The sequence below is a fragment of the Halichoerus grypus genome, chromosome 2 (genome assembly GCF_964656455.1).
Source record: "Halichoerus grypus chromosome 2, mHalGry1.hap1.1, whole genome shotgun sequence".
Classification (NCBI taxonomy): Eukaryota; Metazoa; Chordata; class Mammalia; order Carnivora; family Phocidae; genus Halichoerus; species Halichoerus grypus.
In genome coordinates, this window is record NC_135713.1 from 189810993 (window position 1) to 189832067 (window position 21075).

Below are 21075 nucleotides of genomic sequence, written 5' to 3' on the forward strand. Positions count from 1 at the left end.
TTGGGGAGGCGAAGAGAGGCTGTAGGCTGGCGTAGGTTTAGAATTATCATTTTTAGTTTTTGTCTCACATGATTTTCCTAGGGCCAGTAGAACAGACGCCCCTTAGAGGGGTCTCTGCTGACTACAGACACGCTCTTGCTAACTAGGCTCATCCTTAAAAGAAGCCCCGCCAAGTTGGGAAGCAGTTGAAAATAAAAGTATTAAAGGAACTGAACAGGGAGTAAGAAGAGCTGGTGCAAGAAGAGCTGGTGGCTCCTGGGGTGAATGCCAATGAGCCATTTGTAAAGTGCTACTTTGACATCCCCCATGCAATTATTGCTTCTCCAAAGGAGGAGCAGGGGAAGGAACAGGAACACGGAAATGGATATGGTATGGTATTGCTTTGCTCGTTGCTCAGGCTGATGGTCAAATGGAGCCAGGGGTTAGCAGCACCAAAAATAACCAGGCAGCTTCAGAAGATTCCATGAGACCAGGAGATATAGAGGCACTCGTCCTCTCAGCCAGCTGACCCCAGAGCCCAAGGTAATGTCAAAGAGGCCCACCCCCACATCATGTTCACATTTCTTAAATTTCACAAGCACTATTTTGGAGCACTGGAGGTTAGGCCTCAAGAAATGAGGATGGGCCGGGGCAGAGGGAGCAGGCCTGCTCTGCAGAACCAAAACATGTGCTTAGAAAGAGACAAATCAAATCATGGCTTAGCAAAAGAGGAAGATGGCAATGTAACTCTTCCAGCTGCTGCCTGACTTGGAGCTCCAAGGAGGTGATGGAAGGAGGAAGGGAAGGGTGCTTCTATCACCCCCAAGCACCCATACCTAGAAGCAAACAGCAGCACCCCCTCAAAGGGGAACCAATACCCCTGATTACTGTGTTCCCCAAAGTACCATTCTGATGGAGAGAAGCCTCCCTCAGGGGAGCACTCTCACTACAGTGATTGAGCTCAGAAATGCGCGTCCAGCTGGTAGCAGGGGAGTGAGTATCCTCTCAGCAGGCCTGAGCTTCCGCCAGGCCACCAAGCAAACCTATGTAATTCAGTGGATGGGACCTGGGTTCTTCCCTTGCCCCTTCACCTTAAGTAGGATAGGGAGAAAAAAAACCTAAACCACAGTGACCCCTAAAAGGAGTCTCTGCCTCAGTGGCTCCTGGAACTGGCAGGGTCCAGCTGATTCAGCTCTGACTGGTCCAGAAGTTCAAAGTCATCCCCCTCAGCATCAGTGTCCAGGTCTGAACTGGGGGCCCGGAGGAAGCCTCTTGTTGTTCTCCGGGGAGGCGGGCCAGAAGGGCCTGGCTGGGAGGCCCCTGACAGGGCCAGGTGGATCATGCCCTGGGAGACCAGGCTGGTGAGGTTGCTGGTGAGGTTGGACCCTGCAGGCAGGGAACCGAGCAGGAGCTCCGGCAGTACAGCCTCCTCCTGGCTGGCAGGGGGGTTCTGGAGCTCCTCAGCCCCTGGGGGGGGACGGTACAGCAAGCTAGGCATCCCAATGCTGGTATCGTCCTCATCATCCAGGCCAGCAGGGTCCACATTAATGGAAGGGAAGTCTGGAAGGTCTCTGGCAAAGGATTCTTCTGGATCACTGTGACCATCTAGGTCTGGGAAAACAGAGGGGTGTCTGAGACATGGCAACACCCTGGCACTCCTGTGCCCTAGCCTCACAAAGTCAGCTCCATGTAACCAGATTTTTCTACCCTGAATTTCTCAGGGTGAAGCAAAACCTATAGCACTGGTCGGCCTTTCCCCTCCACTTATACACTGCTATGATCTCTACTGGCCAAAGAAATCCCTTCCGTTCCTCCCCTGTGCTCCACAGGAGACTAGAACCCGAGGCTCCTAAGGGAGGATTTCAAGGAGAGCAGCAGTGCAATCCCGGCTGAAGCCATACCCCCCGCCCCAAGCTGCTCCACCACCTGACCCACACCTCAGAAAACAGGAGAGGAGGGGGCAGCACCCTCTCTGCCCAGGGAAGCTGAGCAGCAACAGGGCCATTACGAACTCACGTCCACGGTTCCCCTCACCTTCAGAGCCTTCTGTTAGAGGTGTTTGGCCCCGTGAAAGATTGAATGTGCCATTGTCCGTACAGGAGACCTCAGCATCGGAGTGCTCAGAGTCTGTGATGGCCAGTTCCCTGGCAACAGTAGAATCATCCAGCTTAGGAAAGAAAAGACCAACAAGCCTGAAGAGAGGATGCCATTAGGAACAGGTGCAGTTCCCCAGTTACAGCTCTACTAATTAGCTGGCCCTAAAGGCTAGCCTACGGCCAGCAGTGCAACCAGACAAGACTGGGGACTTTAGTCAGTATCTTGATCCCTTTTAGGCTGCTCCCCCAAGGAGAACACCCTTACTTATCAATCTTGAGTAGAAGGAAAGCGGTCTGGGGAGTCAACCAGCCACTTACTCTTAAGCAAATAACTGATCCAGAGATTACTTTTCACAGGTGGCCAGGAAGACATATTGCCCAACATAAGGTGGGCTGGGCTGTTTAAAAGACGATCACGCCAGTTCCAGAAGTTCTGCCATGACGGTAGGGGTTAAAAGGAGACATGGAAGAGGGTGTGCTGGTCACCAGGCTCAAACTGAGATCTACGCACACAGTCCCAATGTAACACTAGCTTCTCTCCTCACCGCTCTTGGGGGCAAGGGGAGGGTGGGGCCTTGGAGCGCCCGTAATAAGCTTGAAAACCTACTTACCGCCTAAATGTGAGCTGCCATATGGTTCAAGGTTGCTAAAAGAACACTAGCCGGTGGTGTACTTCCCACACCCAAGATACCTGAGGACAGAAGGCAGCAAGCTCTTCTTCACTGTCACTGTGGTTGTCCAAGGCATGCTCTGGGTGGAGAGCTCGGCGGCGCACTGCGTGGGAAGAGCAGAAGGCCTTGACGCCTTCCCTTGAGCAAAAAACCCCACCCGCCTCAGACTTCAAAGGCATAAAATCAGAATATAAGAGAATGAACCCTCAGAATATGGCCCGAAGCCTACATTACAATGCCTGAAAAACAAACAAACACCACCAAAGCCTGAGGGTGGGGCTGCTGAGCCTAAGTGCCAAGATGAGTTGATAACACGAGAGAAAGCTCTCTCTTCAGACGCCTCTCCTCCACCAGCCCCTCCACATTTTTGTTCTGGTCAGATGGTCAACAACTCGCAAGATAGGCGAGGGGCAGACAGGATGTCAAGCGGGAAGTGGATGCTCCATAGAGAGGGCAAAGGGAGATGCCCCACCTTGGTTAAATCAGGCTTTCGAGGACTGATACTATTTAGCCGGCTGTGCCAGGGGGAGCTGGGCCTTGATGACCACGTGCAGGGCTCTTGGAGGGCTAGGGCTTAATGAAACACCCAATCTGACCAGCCCACAGAAGGGAGGAGAAAGTTCACACAACTGTCATTCGTGTGTTGAACGGTCTTGGGCTAGCACCCTTCTGGTTTCTCAGGCAGTATGAAGTATCACCTTTGGAAAGCAGCTTTCAGTAGTGAAAGGAGGCCTGGCTTAGGAGTTGCTATTTACTGACTGTAAAGTTCAATTTCTTTTCTCAAGGTTAAATAAGATACGCATTAATAAAATAAAAATAAAGGGGCGCCTGGGTGGCTCAGTCGTTAAGCGTCTGCCTTCAGCTCAGGTCATGATCCCAGGGTCCTGGGATCAAGCCCCGCATCGGGCTCCCTGCTCCTTGGGAAGCCTGCTTCTCCCTCTCCTACTCCCCCTGCTTGTGTTCCTGCTCTTGCTGTGTCTCTCTCTGTCAGATAAATAAATAAAATCTTTAAAAAAAAAAAAATTAAAATAAACAAAAATACGCAGAGCTGCCAAACAGTGCTTGGCCACACGGAAAGTGCTTCATGAAAAGCAGCAAACAGTAGGGATATCTTCACTGTCTGATTTTTATTCAATTTGGGAGTGTCCAGAATTGCAAATGCAAAAATTGGTAAGCCTGCACAGACTTCCCTGGAATAAGATACCACTTTTACCTACCACCCTACTACACGCCCCCCCACATCCCACCTCTCCCACTTTCGAGGACCTACACAGGATGTCAGCCTACGGGCTTCTCCTTCTCTTCCCCAAACTGCCCAAGTGGAAGGAAGCCTCCCCCTGACACTTACGTTGTCTCTCTCTCTGCTTGGACATCATGTAGCCGCGGACACTGAAGTCCAGCCGCTGCAGAGCGGGCTTCAGCCGCACATAGGCTCGATCCCACAGTCGGTGGTACACAGCAAGGGGCCACATCATGACAGTGACAACTGAGAGGAGGAGTGGGACATAGTCACAAAGTGGAGAAGGGGCTGGACAAAACAGTCCTGACTGTCCCTCTGCTATGTGTCCTCTGACAGGACACTCGGTGGGGAACAGTTCTGCTTGATTCTGCTGGTGGTCTTTACTAGTCTCCTGTACCACATGAGGGGGTTTTGGAGGGCAGACACTTCTGTGGCCACCTACGTGGCTGTGCACAGTAGAGGGTGCTGCTGATATTCTGAGGACAGAACCAGGTGTGGTCACTTGCATCTGGGTGTCACTGAGCATAAATAAGGCTAGATGGTAACGATGCCTCAGAAACGACACCACAAGTCATGCGAGCTGCTGGCCACAGCCATAATTCCTCATTTTTCCTGCCCCACGAGAAGTTCATGCCAATAGGAAGTAACTAAATTTAAAACATTGTGCTCCAGGAGAAAAAGAAGTGCTCCAGGATAAGCAGAATCTAGTAGAGAAACCCCTAAAAGTTATGTTCTGCTGTTACACAATATACTGACTCTAAAAATTTTCTCCCAAATAGGGACAGTCCTTTATAGTTGGTAATGCGATATATGTTAGTGGACCGTCATCAATTTCTAAAGCTGACTTGGTAAGAAAAGGACTTGATGTGTGGGGAGCCTGTTATAGGCAAGAAGAAAGATATTTTCATGACACCAAACAGGTATGAAAATATAAAAAGGTTATTTCCTGGCGAACCAAAATATAAAAGTCCTCTTCCTAGACCCAGAGTTAGCTGTGGCTAGGAAAGCTAGGAGTGGGGAAGCTCAGGGGGAGGTACGTGCCATACTTACGTATCAAGTAGGACAGCAGGAGCCCAGGGATGTAGCGGCCCAAGACGGCAAAAAAAGTCAGTATCCCACAGCTCAGCAAGCAGAACTAGAGGAGTCAGGAAACAGTATTAAGTTTCTGTTACATGGCAGGAGACTGGTGTGCGGACAAGGGATAAGGTGGAGACGTGACTGAAATGACTCTATGACCTCTGAGTGGGCAGGTCAGAATGAGAGCTGTGTCTAGCCTCTTGCATCCTGTAGTGACTCTGTCTGGGATGAAAAGGAGGATGTCCACTCTACTCACTCCTTTTCTCTTGCTAACCCAACACGGCTGCACCTTTCCCACTGGGAAATTGGTTTGCATAGGCTTAGCCAAAAATTCTCTCTGAACGCAAGTGTTGGTGGTGGGTTTTTTAAGTAAAAAAAAAAAAAGAAAGAAAAGAAAAAAATTAAAAAACCCAACAACCTACCACATGTTTAATATGACACAGAATGTACACAAGCAAGCTCTTTCCCATCTTGGGGCAGGAAGATGGCTCAATCTAAGAGGCGAGCACCCAAAGAAGGAGTCATCAAGCTTTTCCCTTAGTCCTAGTGGCTGGTCAGGAGCCCCTTCCTCTAACTTCCCTTTGTCTCCCCAATCAGCACGGTCTTTCCTTTCTTGAATGAGGCTCTGTAGTCAAAGGACTGTTTCAGTTGAGCAGGAACTGAACTGAAAAGCCAGAAATGAAAGTGAAAAGGGAAGAGTCTTACCTTGCCTGGGTTTTGCTTTTTGAAAAGCACAAGATTCCTTATGAAAATGGTCCCACTAACCCAGACTTCAGCCACGTGGTGGCAGAGCTCGGGCACGCTGAGCAGCCGAGGGTGCACAAAGCCCCAGCTATAGGAGAGAGAAGGGGGAGCTGTGAAAGGAGGGTGTTGAGGGATCCCCCCATCTTGCTGTGTAGGCAGCCAATGCTTCTAAGTTTCAATTGGAGCTGGGGAGTGGCTAGTCCGAGGTGCTTTGGAGGTGAAGCGGGATGTTTTTCTTGTCTCACCAGGTTGAAACTTGAATTTAGGGACTAGGAGGGCACATATGTTCTGACAACTCCACCCTCTGAGGAGGCTGCCCAATCCACGTGTATAAACCTGTCACCAGCTCCAAGGCACTTTGTGCTTAGAAACATCTTCCCTGCACTCGGACCTTTGCAATGCACTGTGATTGCAATTCAGGGATAAAAGTAAAGCACAGTCTGACGCTGCTGCTGCTGAAGGGGAGGCAATGGTAGATGTGTCCCTTAGAGAGAAAACAAATACAGCAAAAGCAAAATAAACCATAGCAGAGGAAATTCCTTGGATCAAACATATGGAATGAATGAACTGAGAAATGAAGCAGGAATTTTAAGACACAAGAGGAATCTTTGGCTTGCTGATGCCAGGAACCAATGTGTTTTCTGACCAGGAACTTTTTAAAAAGCCAGAGGTCGCAGAAAACACTAAATGACCTGGTATAAAAGCCAGGAGACAAATGAAATAAGCTGCCTCTAAGTTTTTACAGTAGGGCTAAAAAATGCAGCTAACTCCCTGGCATATCACGTTATGGGGCACTATAATGCTTCTTTTTCAGAAACTTTTCTTGTTATGTAGGAAGAGGACACTAGCGATCTCAACAAACTGCTGCCTGAAGTTTAGGGTTTGTTAAGATGATTATTTGGAAAAGACTAGGTTCTCAGCTCATACTCTGTATCCATAACATGGGGTTAACAACATGTAACCAGAATATTACAACAAGAGAATCAATCAGAGCAACAAAAAGGGATTTAATTAGTGTTCCATACCTCTCATTGTCTAATGCGTCGGGTCTTGGCACTACAATATTAAAACAAACACCAGCATTAGTTGGTAGGGAAAACTAAACATAAAAATGTTAGGCTGTTGGTCTGACAGCTTGAGTTTTAATAGGTTTGGGGAAAAGAAAATAGTAATAGCCAATAAAAAGGAGACACCATGTTATACTGACAGAGTTAGGGAACTGCAGACACAGGGGGGATGGCTGATGCCTGCTCATTTCTCCGGGGGGCGGCTGAGGGGATCCAAATGGAGCATCACGGCCCCTTCTACTTATTACAACCAAGAGCCAAGGTGCACATGAAAAATGATCCATCCCACCCCTCAAGTGTGTCTTGGTTGTTCACACACATCAATGTGCACCAGGTTACTGAGGCATGTTATAACCACTCCAACCCCAGAAATCTGCCTTTTCTCTTTGAAAAGAGACCCATCAACTACAATGAATGATGTCAAGTCTTTTGACATTCACCAGCCATAAGACCAGTGAATGAACTACATGATTCCTTAAAGTCTCTGCAAAATAGGATGGGAATGTATTTAAAAGCTGTATACCCTGGTGTAAATATCCTGCCAACACTTCACAATTAACATGTCAAAAACATACATCAATTTTCCTCGCTCTCAACCCCACCCAAACTGCCTCCCCAGCCTGACGCTGCTGCATCTGCTACCTGGAATGCCATTCTCCTACTCTCCTAGCTTTGAACTCCCACAGTCGGCTTTTATCCCTTACTCTTCTAAGCCCCTATTTACCAGTCTTCATGTGTCTTCCTTCTTCCCAGGCACCCATGGTTTGTTTCTAGGGATACCTCTCTGACTACTTCTCACACAGATACAGCCATAGTTTCCTATCAGGTCTCCCTCCTTCCCCTTTTTCTCCTTCCATGGGATCCTGTAAAATGCTATCAAATTATTCTTTAATATCACCTCAGCATATAGCTCTAATAAAAAAAATGTTCAATGACCACCCACTACCTATAGGATAAAGTCTAAACTTCTAGGCCTAACTTGAAAGCCTTGTAAAATCTAATCCCAACATATTTTCAGTTTTATCTCCTAGCACTCCTTTTATAATGACCTCTTCATTCTGGTGAAAGTGACTAATTCCCTGCTCTCGGGAGATGCTTTGCAGCTTCTGGTTTCTCAGACTCATCAAACTACTAGCCCCTCTCTATAAACACACTTTTCTCTTCACCTGTTCAAATCTCTTGCTTCATTCAAGGCCTGAGCCAGGGCCAAAATACATGACAGACATACCGGTCACATACTGCACAGTGACATCTCTGGTACTGTTCTGTAACCGTTACCTGTCTTTTGTTTACGTATGTATAATCTTCGAGAAAAGGAACCATATCTTAGAGTACTTTATATAAGTCACAATGCTTAGCTTAGTGCTTTGTAAATAAACAATTTAAAAGAAATCCCTGAGAGGCAAATTGATACTGTCTCAGTAAAGATGCAGTATCCAATGATAATTTTTTTTTTAACTTGAGGACTACTTATTCCTCCGGCCAATTATGAGGGCAAGAATATCTCAGGTGGTGGATACAGATTTCCTGAGCTTAATAACAATGGGGAGGGCGGAACGAAGCTCTAGGGAACCACAGATGGAGACCCAGCCCTTCAAGTGTCTCCTAAAGCAACAATTCAGACATCAAAAGATATTCCCAGTTCTATATACTCCCTCATAAAACCCCAAAACTAAAGGTAAAAATTAAAGGAAAGACCATTTCCAGTTCAGATTCTTCTAAATGCTATCAAACTCACCTTTTATTTCAGGCCAGATTTTGTTCTTCCACTGATCTATACACACAATGATCATTGAGCTGAATGCAAGTAGAAACACAAGACGAAGGGATGTCAGCGCAAAGAACCTACAGAGTAGGAAAAACAAAAGATTATTATCCAATTAAGCTAATTTCAGAAAGGACCATCTGCATAATTCAGGCTCTGGTAAACAGACTTAAGTCCTAGTTATATACCTTAGGAAAGTCACTTAAACTTTCTGAATATCAGCTATTTTACCTATGGGGCAGAGATAATAATTTGCTTCTGTAAAGGCAGAGGACTAAATCAAATAACCTCTTAAAGCCCCTTTCAACTTTCAAGTCTGCAATTCTATTAATTTCAGGGAGAAATTCATTCCTGATAACTTATTATGATGAAAGCAAACACCTTTCTACCAAATTAGACCCTTGTGTAGGGCAACAAACTAACAGAGATGTGTTAAAAAGCATATAATTCAATTAGATATCCTTTTACAGATGGAGGAACTCAGGTCCAAAATAATAAAATGATTTGGTGAAGGTCAACAGAAAGTCAGCACTAAAGCTACATCTTAAAAGCCAGTTCTTCAGAATCAACACCAATATTTCTTAACCATTTCCAAAAAAATTGAAGAGGCAACGTTTCTTGATTGATTTTATGAGGCCAGCATTACTCTGATACCACAGCCAGACAAAGACACTACAAGAAAACTATAGCCCTACATCCCTTATGAACATAGATGCAAAAATCCTCAATAAAACACTAGCAAACTGAATTCAGCAACATAGTCAAAGGATTAATTTCAGGAATACAAGGGTAGTTCAACATATAAAAACCAATAAATGTAATATGTCACAATAATAGAATGAAGGAAAAGTTAATTTTTTCATTTTTTATTTTATTATGTTGTTAGGAAAAGTTAGTTCTTATTTGAAGGAATCAACCACAAATAGGTATTTATAAAAAATCTGGGAAATCTGAATACATAAAGAAGATATTAGGGAATTATTATCTTTTAGGTGTGATAATGTTATGGAAAATAGAGTCATTTTTTAAAAGATACTAAAATATTTATGAACAAAATAATGAGATATCTGGGATTTATGTCAAAATAATATAGTTTGGCAAGGGAAAGGGTATGAAAGAAGATGAAACCAGGGGCGTCTGGGTGGCTCAGTCGTTAAGCATCTGCCTTCGGCTCGGGTCATGATCCCAGGGTCCTGGGATCGAGCCCCACATCGGGCTCCCTGCTCGGCAGGAAGCCTGCTTCTCCCTCTCCCTCTGCCACTCCTCCTGCTCCTGCTCTCTCTCTCTCTCTCTCACTGTCAAATAAATCAATAAAATCTTAAAAAAAAAAAAAGAAAAAGAAAAAACAAGAATGACCATGATAAATTCTGATATTTAAAATCTCTCACAAAAAGTGGAAAAAAAAACCACGTTAAAAAAACTAGTTCTTTTTTTTTAAGATTTCATTTATTTATTTGACAGAGAGAGACACAGCGAGAGAGGGAACACAAGCAGGGGGAGTGGGATAGGGAGAAGCAGGCTTCCCAAGGAGCAGGGAGCCCGATGCGGGGCTCGATCCCAGGACCCTGGGATCATGACCCGAGCTGAAGGCAGATGCTTAACGGCTGAGCCACCCAGGTGCCCCAACACTTAGAAATTTTTATAGCAATTTGACCAAGTAATTTTGAATCTAAGAACACATTTGGGTTTGTATTTTCTGTTCCTTTTTAAACTTAATTTTTCTAGTAACTCATTTATATTGTATTTTACAAAAGTACTAATTTGCAACAGATCAGGGAAAACACCACCACTAGCCCTCACCACAGGTGGTTCAGCAGGGCAATAAGACATGGCTTTTAAAGTCAGATTGGCTTGAGTCTGATTCTCTGAACACCCACTCTTAGTCATGTGACCTTGAATAAATTAGCTTAGCCTCTTTAAAACCTCAGTTTCTTCATCTATATGTAGTGGTAACAATAACAAAACCTGCAGGATTGTTGTAGGTATTAGACATAACATACTTAATTGCCTATAAAAATATCATACTTCATCTTGCTAAAAAGACAAGAAAAAAATACAAACACACAGTTCTATTCAATTTTAAGTGTTATTAGCTATTATCACAGCAACTTATCAAACAAGGGTAAGAATGACAAGGTTTGGTTACAAATGACCTCTTCTCTTTTCAACTCAACACACGACCTAATGGCTTGATATACAGAACAATACTAGAGTATGATCCTTATAAAGAAAAAAAAAAAAAGCTTTATCTGTGTGTATATATGAATACATCTACATATGCGGGGATTGGCAGAGGAACTGTAATTTTTGTTTCTAGACATTTTTGTAATTTGTTTTCAATAAACATGAACCCATGTTATTTTTAAAACTACACAAAGAATGAAGGATGGAAGGAAACAAGAACTTAAAAATCTTAAAAAAAAACTTAAAAATGATAACCCTATTCCAATTTTTCCACCCCACCACTTAAAGGACACTGTAATTATAGTTGAGATTAAAGAATGAAAGTAGCTTTACAAAAATAAGCCTCTAGAGCTGCCCCGGGTCATTAATCTTTTCTCCAAGGCCAGCTCGTCATCCCAACAAACAAGCCAATTTAACAAGCCAAGAATAAGGGCTCTAGAGCTTCTTGCTCCCTAGCACGGCTGCTTCTCTGTCCCAGCAGCAGGATGAGGCACGGCCCTGTTTTCTCCAGAGTTCTCGAAAGGGCTCCCTGGGGAGGCAATCCAGACTGTCTGCAATCTCCACTTCCCAGATCATAATTACTAACACAAATATAAACTGGGGTAGGGAAAGGATATTAAGCTCTCCTAAGAAAGGCTGATTTTCCAAAAATGATGGCAGTAAAAATACTGTTTCTCCAAGATCTGAACTTTTTTATATTTTAGTAGCCTGTTATAATTCCCACCTATGCTTCAACTCAATCCAACAAATACTTATTGAGTGCCCATTTTATGTGGAGGCCTAAGGTAAGCAGCCCAGTTACAGAAAAGAGTAAGACATGGACCTTACTCTCAAGTGTATTTATGTGTCTATCTGTGTTTGCAATATAACGTGACAAGGTAACGATAACAAAGAAGAGGACATCTAAGCTGGAATTTAAAAGATAAATGGTAAGAATGGGGCGCCTGGCTGGCTCAGTCAGTGGAGTGTGTGACTCTTGATCTCGGGTTGTGGGTTTGAGCCCCACGCTGGGTGTAGAGATAACCGAAAAAATAAAATTAAAAAAAAAAAAAAAGATAAATGGACAAAAGGATGTGGGGAAGGAGAGGACACTCAGGGAGAACAGCCAGCTGGTGTGACATATTTAAAGAATGACAAGCAGTTCTGATAGAACCAAAACACACAGAACACAAGGAGGGGATGGATATGGGGAGAGAGGCAGGAGTCAGATCATGAAGGGCCTTTTATGACAACTTATTAGATTTTACTCTGCAGATAAAGGTGATACAGTAAAGAGTTTTACAAAGGCTGTATTTTTGGGGTCATGAAGGCTAAAACTGTGAACATCTCAAACAAGATTAATCCTGGTCCATAAATTAATTATAGGAACAGATTTATCTTTTTTCTTGAATAAGCCAATGTAGGAACCTCAGAAGAAGTTTTTCTGTGTGGTGTAAAATAACATTTCTTGGGAAAACAGTTTCTTCCATATAGGTAAAAACTTATTTAATGGAAAGATCACCTCAATACATTGCAGTTGACCCCTGCAAGGTAACCAGAAAATTAGCATCAATGTTCTCTTAGAGGTCTGACTGTCAAACATAAAATATGGATAAGCGTGTGCTTCTTTCCTTCCAGGCCTCAATGCTAAAACCCTAAACAAAAAGGGAATATCCACCTCAGATTAGTGTGTTTTGAGAAAAAGTTCAGAAAAGAGTAAGACATGGACCATGTGAAAAGAAGTCACATCAATGCTTATCATTTTACAGACGTAACCTGGAAGCCTACCTGTACGAAAACTCTGCAACTATGTGCAAAGACAAGACATAATTGGGGGCGCCTGGGTGGCTCAGTCAGTTAAGCACCTGCCTTCGGCTAGTCATGATCCCAGGGTCCTGGGATCAAGTCCCACATTGGGCTCCCTGCTCAGCGGGGAGTCTGCTTCTCCCTCCCTCTCTCCCCTGGCTCATGCTCTCTCTCTCTCTCTCTCTCAAAAATAAACAAACAAATAAATAGAATCTTTAAAAAAAAAAAAAAGACAAGACATAACTGAAGATAAAGTACTTTTGAGATTGGTACAGGTAAAGGATGGATGAAAAATAAGGAGGACTCTCCTGGACTGGTTTAGTCCTGCAATGTCTATTCATCCAGGCCAAAAAATTCACATGCAGATATAGCAGTGTATGAGTTTGGTAAGACAATATGCGAAACATTTTTCAGCAACTAAAATCAGCATAAAAATTTCCCAACTTAACAAAAACAACTGCAAATGCAGTCAATTCTGAATATTCACATGTGAATTGTTCAATCTGGGGATTGCCCATAGCCCATTACTCCTTTTACCCACTCGGGGCTCACAATCTATTCTTTCTTAATGATGTATTTTTTTCTTATTGGTAAAGGCAACCATGTTTATTGGAGAAAGTTTAGAAATTTTAAGTGATAATTACAGATGAAATTAAAAATGAAATTAGTACATCATCTATGAAACAGTCTTACCAAAAAAAAAAAAAATTTTTTTTTTCTTGAACCTGAATCTGATAAAGCCTCTAGATCCAACTACCAATTTACAGGAAATACAGAGCACAAGGCGAATGTGCACAGGGATGCAGTAAGCAAAATACAGTCTGTGGAACACTTTATACGACAAACTGGTTTCTTCAACCAACAAATGACAGAGGAAAAAAGATTGAAGGGGAACCAACAGAGTAAAAGAAATGTAAAAAAACAAACCACAGTATATGGACTTCATTTGGATCCTAACCCAAACAAACAATTTTATTTTTTATTTTATTTATTTATTTTTTAGGGGGGAGGGGCAGAGAGAGAGAATCCCAAGCAGGCTCCACACCCCCAGCACAGACCCCAATGAGGGGCTCCATCCCATGACCCTGATATCATGATCTGAGCCGAAATCAAGAGTCAGACACTTAACTGACTGAGCCACCCAGGTGCCCCCCAAAAACAATTTTATTTTTATTTTATTTTTATTTTTTTTAAGATTTTATTTATTTATTTGAGAGAGAGAGAGAGCATGAGAGGGGGAAGGGTCAGAAGGAGAAGCAGACTCCCCGCCAAGCAAGGAGCCCGATGTGGGGCTCGAACCCAGAACCCTGGGATCATGACCTGAGCCGAAGGCAGATGCTTAACGACTGAGCCACCCTGGCACCCCCAAACAATTTTAAAAAGCAAATAATATTTAAATCTTTTTTTTGAAAGTAAGCTCTACACCCAGTGTGGGGCTTGAACTCACCAACTTGAGATCAAGAGTCATATGCTCTATCAACTGAGCCAGCCAAGTGCCCCAAAACACAAATAATATTTATGAAAAAATTGGAAATTTAACACTGACTGGAATCATTAATTTTTTGCATGTGATAATGGCACTGGTATTTTTTTGAAGTCTTTATTTTTCAAAGACTCACATTCTAAAATACTTACAGATTACATTATAAGACCCCTGGGATTTGCCTCAAAATAATAAAGAGGTAAAAAAAAGAACTGAGGTACAGAAGACACAAAATTGGCCATGGATTGAAGAATTTTAAAGCTGTAATTAAAGAATTACATATTATTATTCTGTCTACTTATGTATATGTTTTAAACTTTCCATAAGAAAACATTTTTTAAAAAATTTTAAAATGGCCCTTTGGGGCGGTGGGGTGGCTCAATGGTTGAGCGTCCAACTCTTGGTTTTGGCTCAGGTCATGATCTCAGGGTGGTGTGATCAAGCCCCGCATTGGGCTCCACATTCAGCATGGAGTCGGCTTGAGATTCTCTCTCTTCTCTCCCTCTGCCCCTCCCCCTGCTCTCTCTCAAATAAGTAATCTTAAAAAAATAATTAAAAAAAAATTTAAAAATTAAAAGGGCGCCTGGGTGGTTCAGATGGTTAAGCATCTGCCTTCAGCTCAGGTCATGATCTCCAGGTCCTGGGATTGAGCCCCACATCGGGCTCCCAGCTCAGCAGGGAGCCTGCTTCTCCCTCTCCCTCTGCCTCTCCCCCTGCTTGTGCTCTGTCTCTGTCTCTCTCAAATGAATAAATAAAATCTTTTAAAAAATAAATAAATAAAGGGGCGCCTGGGTGGCTCAGATGGTTAAGCGTCTGCCTTCGGCTCAGGTCATGATCCCAGGGTCCTGGGATCGAGTCCCGCATCGGGCTCCCTGCTCCTTGGGAGCCTGCTTCTCCCTCTGCCTCTCTCTCTCTCTCTGTCTCTCATGAATAAATAAGATCTTTAAAAATAAATAAATAAAAAAAATGGTCCCTTATCCACATACATGCCCCCAAATGTGAACAGATATTATTCTCTCCATTTAAAAAAAATTCACATATAAACACTCCACATATAAAAACCTCCTTCTTCATTTAACAATACATAGCTTTGTTTTCCTGTATCACCAGAAAAACATCATAAACTTCTAAAATGATTATATTGTACATATACACAATTAGTGTTAAATCTTTCCCTAATTTAATATGTCTCTAATTTTTTTTTTTTTAAAGATTTTATTTATTTGACAGAGAGAGAGACAGTGAGAGAGGGAACACAAGCAGGGGGAGTGGGAGAGAGAGAAGCAGGCTTCCCACGGAGCAGAGAGCCCGATGTGGGGCTTGATCCCAGGACCCTGGGATCATGACCTGAGCTGAAGGCAGATGCTTAACAACTGAGCCACCCAGGTGCCCAGTCTCTAATTTTTGATATAAAAAAGCTGAACTATATATCACTGAGCATGTATCTTTGTCCTCATGATTAACTACTTTAAGTGGAATTACTGGGTCAAAAGGCACTGACTTTCTGTTACTGAGATAGTTTGCATACCATAAAATTCACCCTTTTAAATTGTCTAATTCAATGGTTTTTAATATATTCACAGAGTTGTGCAACTATCACCATTACCTAATTTAGAACATTTTCATTATCCCAAAAGGAAACCGATACCCGTTAGGAATCATTCCCCATTTTCCCCCAGTCCCTGAAAAGATACTTTTAATTTTTAAAAGGGGGGGCAGGCAGAGTGAGAGGGAGAATCCCAAGCAGGCTCCACACCCAGCATGGAGCCCAACATGGGGCTCGATTTCACAACCCTGAGATCATGAGCAGAACCGAAATCAAGAGTTGGTTGCTTAACTGACTGAGCCACCCAGGCACCCCAAGATACTAACTTTTTAAGTGTCTTAATACATGTTGCCTAATTACTTTCCAGAAAGATTGTCCAGTTTATGTTGCTAACAACCATATGCCAGTTTTTACATATTTTCCCCAGAATTAAATACTACCATTTAAAAAAACCTAATAGGGGCCCCCTGATGGCTCAGTCAGTTAAGCATCTGCCTTCAGCTCAGGTCATGATCTCAGGGTCCTGGATCTCCCTCTCCCAGTCCCCCTGCTTGTGCTCTCTCTCCCTCTCTAATAATAAATAAATCTAAAAATTTTTTTAAATAAATAAAAAATAAAAAAACCCTAATAAGCAGAAATTAGTAACTCATTGCCATTTACATTAAAATTTTTTTACTACTAATGAGAGTGAAATGTTATATATCCATCAATTCATTATTTTCTGCTTTTTTTCCCCTGTCCTTTTGTAAACTTTCCATCCCCTTTATTAGGGGTTAAAATCCAATTATCAGTCTAAATAAAATACTCCTTGAAAAACCTGGTTTCCAGAAAAATCATGAGAAATTCCAAAACTTAACAACTTTTTTGAGGTTAACTATACCATGGATCCTCATTATTAGTACAGGTAAATTAGAATTTGCTAATAATCATAAAGTTTATGCTATAATCATAAACAAAATAAAGAGCATATGTCTATCTTCAATCAAAGAAGATACTACTTCTGGGTTCCTTTGTTATTACAGAGTGAGCTTGTCTCACTGGCACTTCAGAACAAAGCCTCCCATCCTATAGGGACAAAAAGCCCATTATTGTACAGCCCTTACGGCCGTCTGGTTAATGAGCCAGTCACTGGTAAATGAGAATGAAAAAAATTAACCCAACCCACATAATGTAGTGATCGTTGTTGCTTACACAAAACCAGAAATGAAGCCAGCTAGCTGCTAAACACCTACTTTATGTTAATGGACAGAGAGCACCCAACCTTACAATTAGGATAGATAAAAACTGATGGCGAAAGGGAGGCAAAAAAAAAGTAAGCCAAGGCATCCTTGGGAGTCTCCCTGGCTACCCAAAGCAACAAGAACCTTCCAGAGACTAGCATTAGAAACATGTGCTCAATAGATTGCATCTGCAATCTGATGTGTAAATTTTTCTCACAGAACAAACGTCTCTACTTAAACGGGCCCTGCCTTCCATTTCCTGTTCCTCACTATTGTTTTTCACTCACGTTCTAACCTTTTAAATCAGAATTGCTGTACCTTTAATCACTTCTCAGTCATTTTTTTATTTGGGGGTTTTGGGGGGAGAGGGAACATCTGTACTTTTTTTTTTTAAGATTTTATTTATTTATTTGACAGAGAGATAGAGAGCACAAGTAGGCAGAGAGGCAGGCAGAGGGAGAGGGGGAAGCAGACTCTCCACTGAGCAGGGAACCCGATGCGGGGCTCCATCCCAGGACCCTGGGATCATGACCTGAGCCGAAGGCAGCCGCTTAACCGACTGAGCCACCCAGGTGCCCCACATCTGTATTTTTTAATCGTGGAAACAATAGATTCCACAATATCCCCTAGAATATAGGATGGTTAATTGAGACAAGTGACTGTCAAAGCAGATCTCAACAGGGAATCAGCTTGTGATTGCTCTAAAGCAATATCCCTAATAAGACTGTCTAGAATCCTAGAATGTTAAAAACTGGAAAGGAGCTCCAGAGTCATCTAACCCTACTTGAATCATGCGTTGCTCTTCATAGAAGGGGGAGGGCTTAGAATGCACACACATCTCCAGGGCTCCTCGGTGCACCCCTGATCTGCTAGGTCGGTGTTAAACCAGCAGGTTACTCCAACCTGTTCTTTTCTGAACCTGTGAGGATACACTTGCTGACTCAGATATTCTTCCCCCAAATCACTCATTTACAGGTGGTGTTGAGGCTAATGAAAACACAAGCTACTGGAAAGGAAGGGCTGACATTTCTGTTATTATCCTAGAGATAACAACGTATCAGTGACTAGAAGCAATATAGACTGGAAGATTTCTGACGTAATAGCTGTAACTGCTCTGGAACCTGAAGGAAAAACAAAACAAAAGCTCTGAAATACTATAGCAAGGCTATACATCTCTCTCTTTTGCATTGTTGTTGTTTTTGTTTTGTTTATTAAGATGTAAGACGGCACATTCACAGGAAAAACCTTGACTGAGAATACGTATTATTCAAAGTTAAGAGCTACCTACCTGAACTCTGGTGATTTTTTTGTACTCCTATTCACCTTCTAATACCTCAAAATGTATAAAACATCTCAGTTAATGATGTATCATTATTTAAAACAAATAAGGAAAAAAAGCCAATGATCCTCACGCAATTTCTAAATAATTATAATGTCCGAGAACTAAACAGTTTCTCTTCGACATTCCTAACTGAAATGTCAATACATATCTATAACATAATGCTACTAGAATGTTAAGTCTAGTCTTCATTTTAAACCTCAAACTGCCTCCCAAGGAAGCTCATTTCCTAAAACAACAATCCTGTCACCTGCCATTCCAAACTACCTTAGCTGTCACTCTGTAGCCTTCATGGGTATGAGTCCTCTCTCCATAGAGTACAAGAGTCTCAAGGGTCACACCTTCCTTTTGCTGTAGCTCTTCACCTACTTCAAGAGGGATGGGAATGTAACAACCATATTCTGGATACATAGTAGGCAAGCTACCAGGAAATGCCAGAGATAAAGACCAATCACAAGGCTTTAAGAGACCAAGAGTAAGAAAAGGGGAGCTGAGTGAGATTCTAAACATAGCATATTAGTAAACTTTAGCATACACTGTTGAGGGCCAGCAAATTAAAGCTAACTGCATTTAAAGATGTGCCTCAGGGGGCGCCTGGGTGGCTCAGTTGGTTAAGCGACTGCCTTCGGCTCAGGTCATGATCCTGGAGTCCCGGGATCGAGTCCCGCATCCGGCTCCTTGCTCAGCGAGGAGTCTGCTTCTCCCTCTGACCCTCCCCCCCTCATGCTCTCTCTCTCTCTCATTCTCTCTCTCTCAAATAAATAAATAAAATCTTTAAAAAAAAAAAAAAAAAAAAAAAAAAAAAAAAAGATGTGCCTCAGTAGGAGCAGTTTACGTTCAGACCTCAAATCCACATTCTACTTCAAAAGTCTCTCAGGCAAGAGGCATATGGAAAGTCCCCTCAGAAATAACATACATGCTACTGATTCATTTGTATTAACACACCCTTGGTTTCATTATTCATTTAAATCCTGATGAAGTTTTTATGTATCAATCACTCGCACTTTGATCCAAACTGGTTTATTGAGGACCAGTTTTTTTTTCCCTAGGAGTACAATCTCAATGTAGGTAAAAAAGTTTTGACTGGATGGTTTGGGGTCAGGGGTTGTGATGGGGGAGGTGGGGAAAGGAAGAGAAGATCATTTTGGAAAACGCTCTTCATTGAGGTGCTACAGTTAAAGGTTTCTGACAGAGAGGAACAGGAAAGGAAGTAGGTACCTAGAGATCAAAGAAGCACTACCAAAAATAAATGAAGAATGCTGCTGGAAAACTTTATCACCAAGTTTGCTGAAGTCGCTGGAAGCAACTAATGCCAGAGACTTCTCTGACACCTTTAACCTGAGTCTCCTTCAAACTTCGAGGAGTAACAGCTGAACACTGTGTCTGTCAATGAATTTGAAACTGTTGTGCTCCAGTTCACTGAATATCTTTCAGACAAAAGATAATAAATGTGTTGGTTTTAAAACCAAGAATTTTAGGAGAAAAAGTATTTTTAGCAAAAACAAATTTTCTTTGGAAATACATGTTTTGTTCCATTTCAGACTCACCCAGAATAGGTTTATTTCATTCAGCTGTAGACAACCCCCCCCCCCCGCCCCAATACTTCAGTTTCCTTGGAATTTGGTGTTTAATCCTTTCCTAGTTATGAATAATTCCAAAGTATGCTCAGCAGATCCTATGAAGACCTATGTCCACCTTAGGTCATGACAACTGAGAAGCAGCAGTTCCATTTCACAAAACATGACACACAGACTCTTAAAGCATATTTATAGCCTCACTTTTCCAGCTGAGGAAAACTCACACACGCTTTTAGGCATCCTCAATTTCCCTGCCTAAAAACCGTGCCTAAGGATGAATCTCTAATTCCTTGGAACAGGGAGGAGTTGCAATCGTAAGTGGCTTTGAAACGGGTGAAATCTCACTATCACTATTTCATAACTGTTCTTCAAAAGCTGGTAATTTTCTTTCAAGTTGCAGCTTTGGAGGCTCTCATTGACGCTCAGTCTTCACAAACTTCCTTGAGCAGAAGAAAGGCTATCTAACGTGCTAAGTCAGATCGCTCAAGCTTGTTTTATCACACCTATGGATACCTTTGCAACATCTCAAGCCTCATGCATCTACCCCAATAACAACTACTAAAATCAGAGCTCGAGGGGATGGTCTTCAAATCACATTTGAGCAAACAAGAGACGGGAAGTGATGGCCTTAAGTGACACAGCCTTCCCTAGCCAAAATGAGGCGCCCTAGCACACTGCGAGCGGCTCAAGATGTTACCAGAAGCTCCTGCCGTATGTACGGGGTGAGGCTGCGGGAGCAGGTAAAGCAGGGACGATAACTGGAGGGCCCTGGGGAGAACGGCGGTGTCAAAGCCTGCAGGCGGGGTGGAGTGGAAGGCGGTGAGGCAAAATTGGGCAGGTACTGTAAGGAGCCAACGCAGCGAAGAAAACAGGGAAGGCGAGAGGCAGAGCCCTAGAAAAACCTGACGAATTCGCGCCTGGAAGGGTTTCCGAGGGTCCAGTTCTCTCACCAGAAAGCCGCGTTCAGCCCCAGGCACCACAGGGCGCTCCTGGCTGGCCGCTCCCACACCAGGGCTGCCTGCACCCGGCTCAGCAGAGGCTCGTAAGGCCCCAGCACCTCCACCAGGGCCCGCTGCGCCGCCTCAACCTGCTGGTCTCGCTCCCAGGAGCCTGACATAGCGCGGCGGCCCCTGAGAGTCGGCCCCGAAGCCGGGCCTGGGGCCGCGGCCACCCCCTCTACCTCCGCCATCTCCCCCCTAGCAGCCACAACATCCGGGGCCGCGGCCCGACGGTCACAATAAACACCAAGTACGCAGACGCGCGATTCGGCGGGGGAGGCCGCGTCCCTCCACAGTGCGCCTG

General features: G+C 43.4%; 1 protein-coding gene across 1 annotated transcript; it reads right to left on the bottom strand.

Moving 5' to 3' along the window:
- Nucleotides 1–49: 49 nt before the first annotated feature.
- RETREG3 (reticulophagy regulator family member 3) lies at nucleotides 50–21065 on the bottom strand. Its single transcript, XM_036095476.2, has 9 exons — nucleotides 20724–21065; nucleotides 8613–8719; nucleotides 6833–6863; nucleotides 5769–5895; nucleotides 5037–5121; nucleotides 4095–4232; nucleotides 2767–2849; nucleotides 2014–2146; nucleotides 50–1590 (listed from the first exon to the last, which is right to left on the bottom strand). Exons 1-9 carry the CDS (start codon nucleotides 20960–20962, stop codon nucleotides 1133–1135), a joined length of 1401 nt encoding a protein of 466 aa, XP_035951369.1. The 5' UTR covers nucleotides 20963–21065; the 3' UTR covers nucleotides 50–1132.
- Nucleotides 21066–21075: the final 10 nt, after the last annotated feature.

Coding starts and splice junctions, on each gene's coding strand:
- RETREG3 (XM_036095476.2), bottom strand. CDS start 20,962: ATGGCGGAGGTAGAGGGGGTGGCCGCGGCCCCAGGCCCGGCTTCGGGG. Junction 8,720..20,723: donor GGGCTGAACGCGGCTTTCTG/GTGAGAGAACTG, acceptor CCTACTCTGTAG/GTTCTTTGCGCTGACATCCC. Junction 6,864..8,612: donor AATCTGGCCTGAAATAAAAG/GTGAGTTTGATA, acceptor TTAATATTGTAG/TGCCAAGACCCGACGCATTA.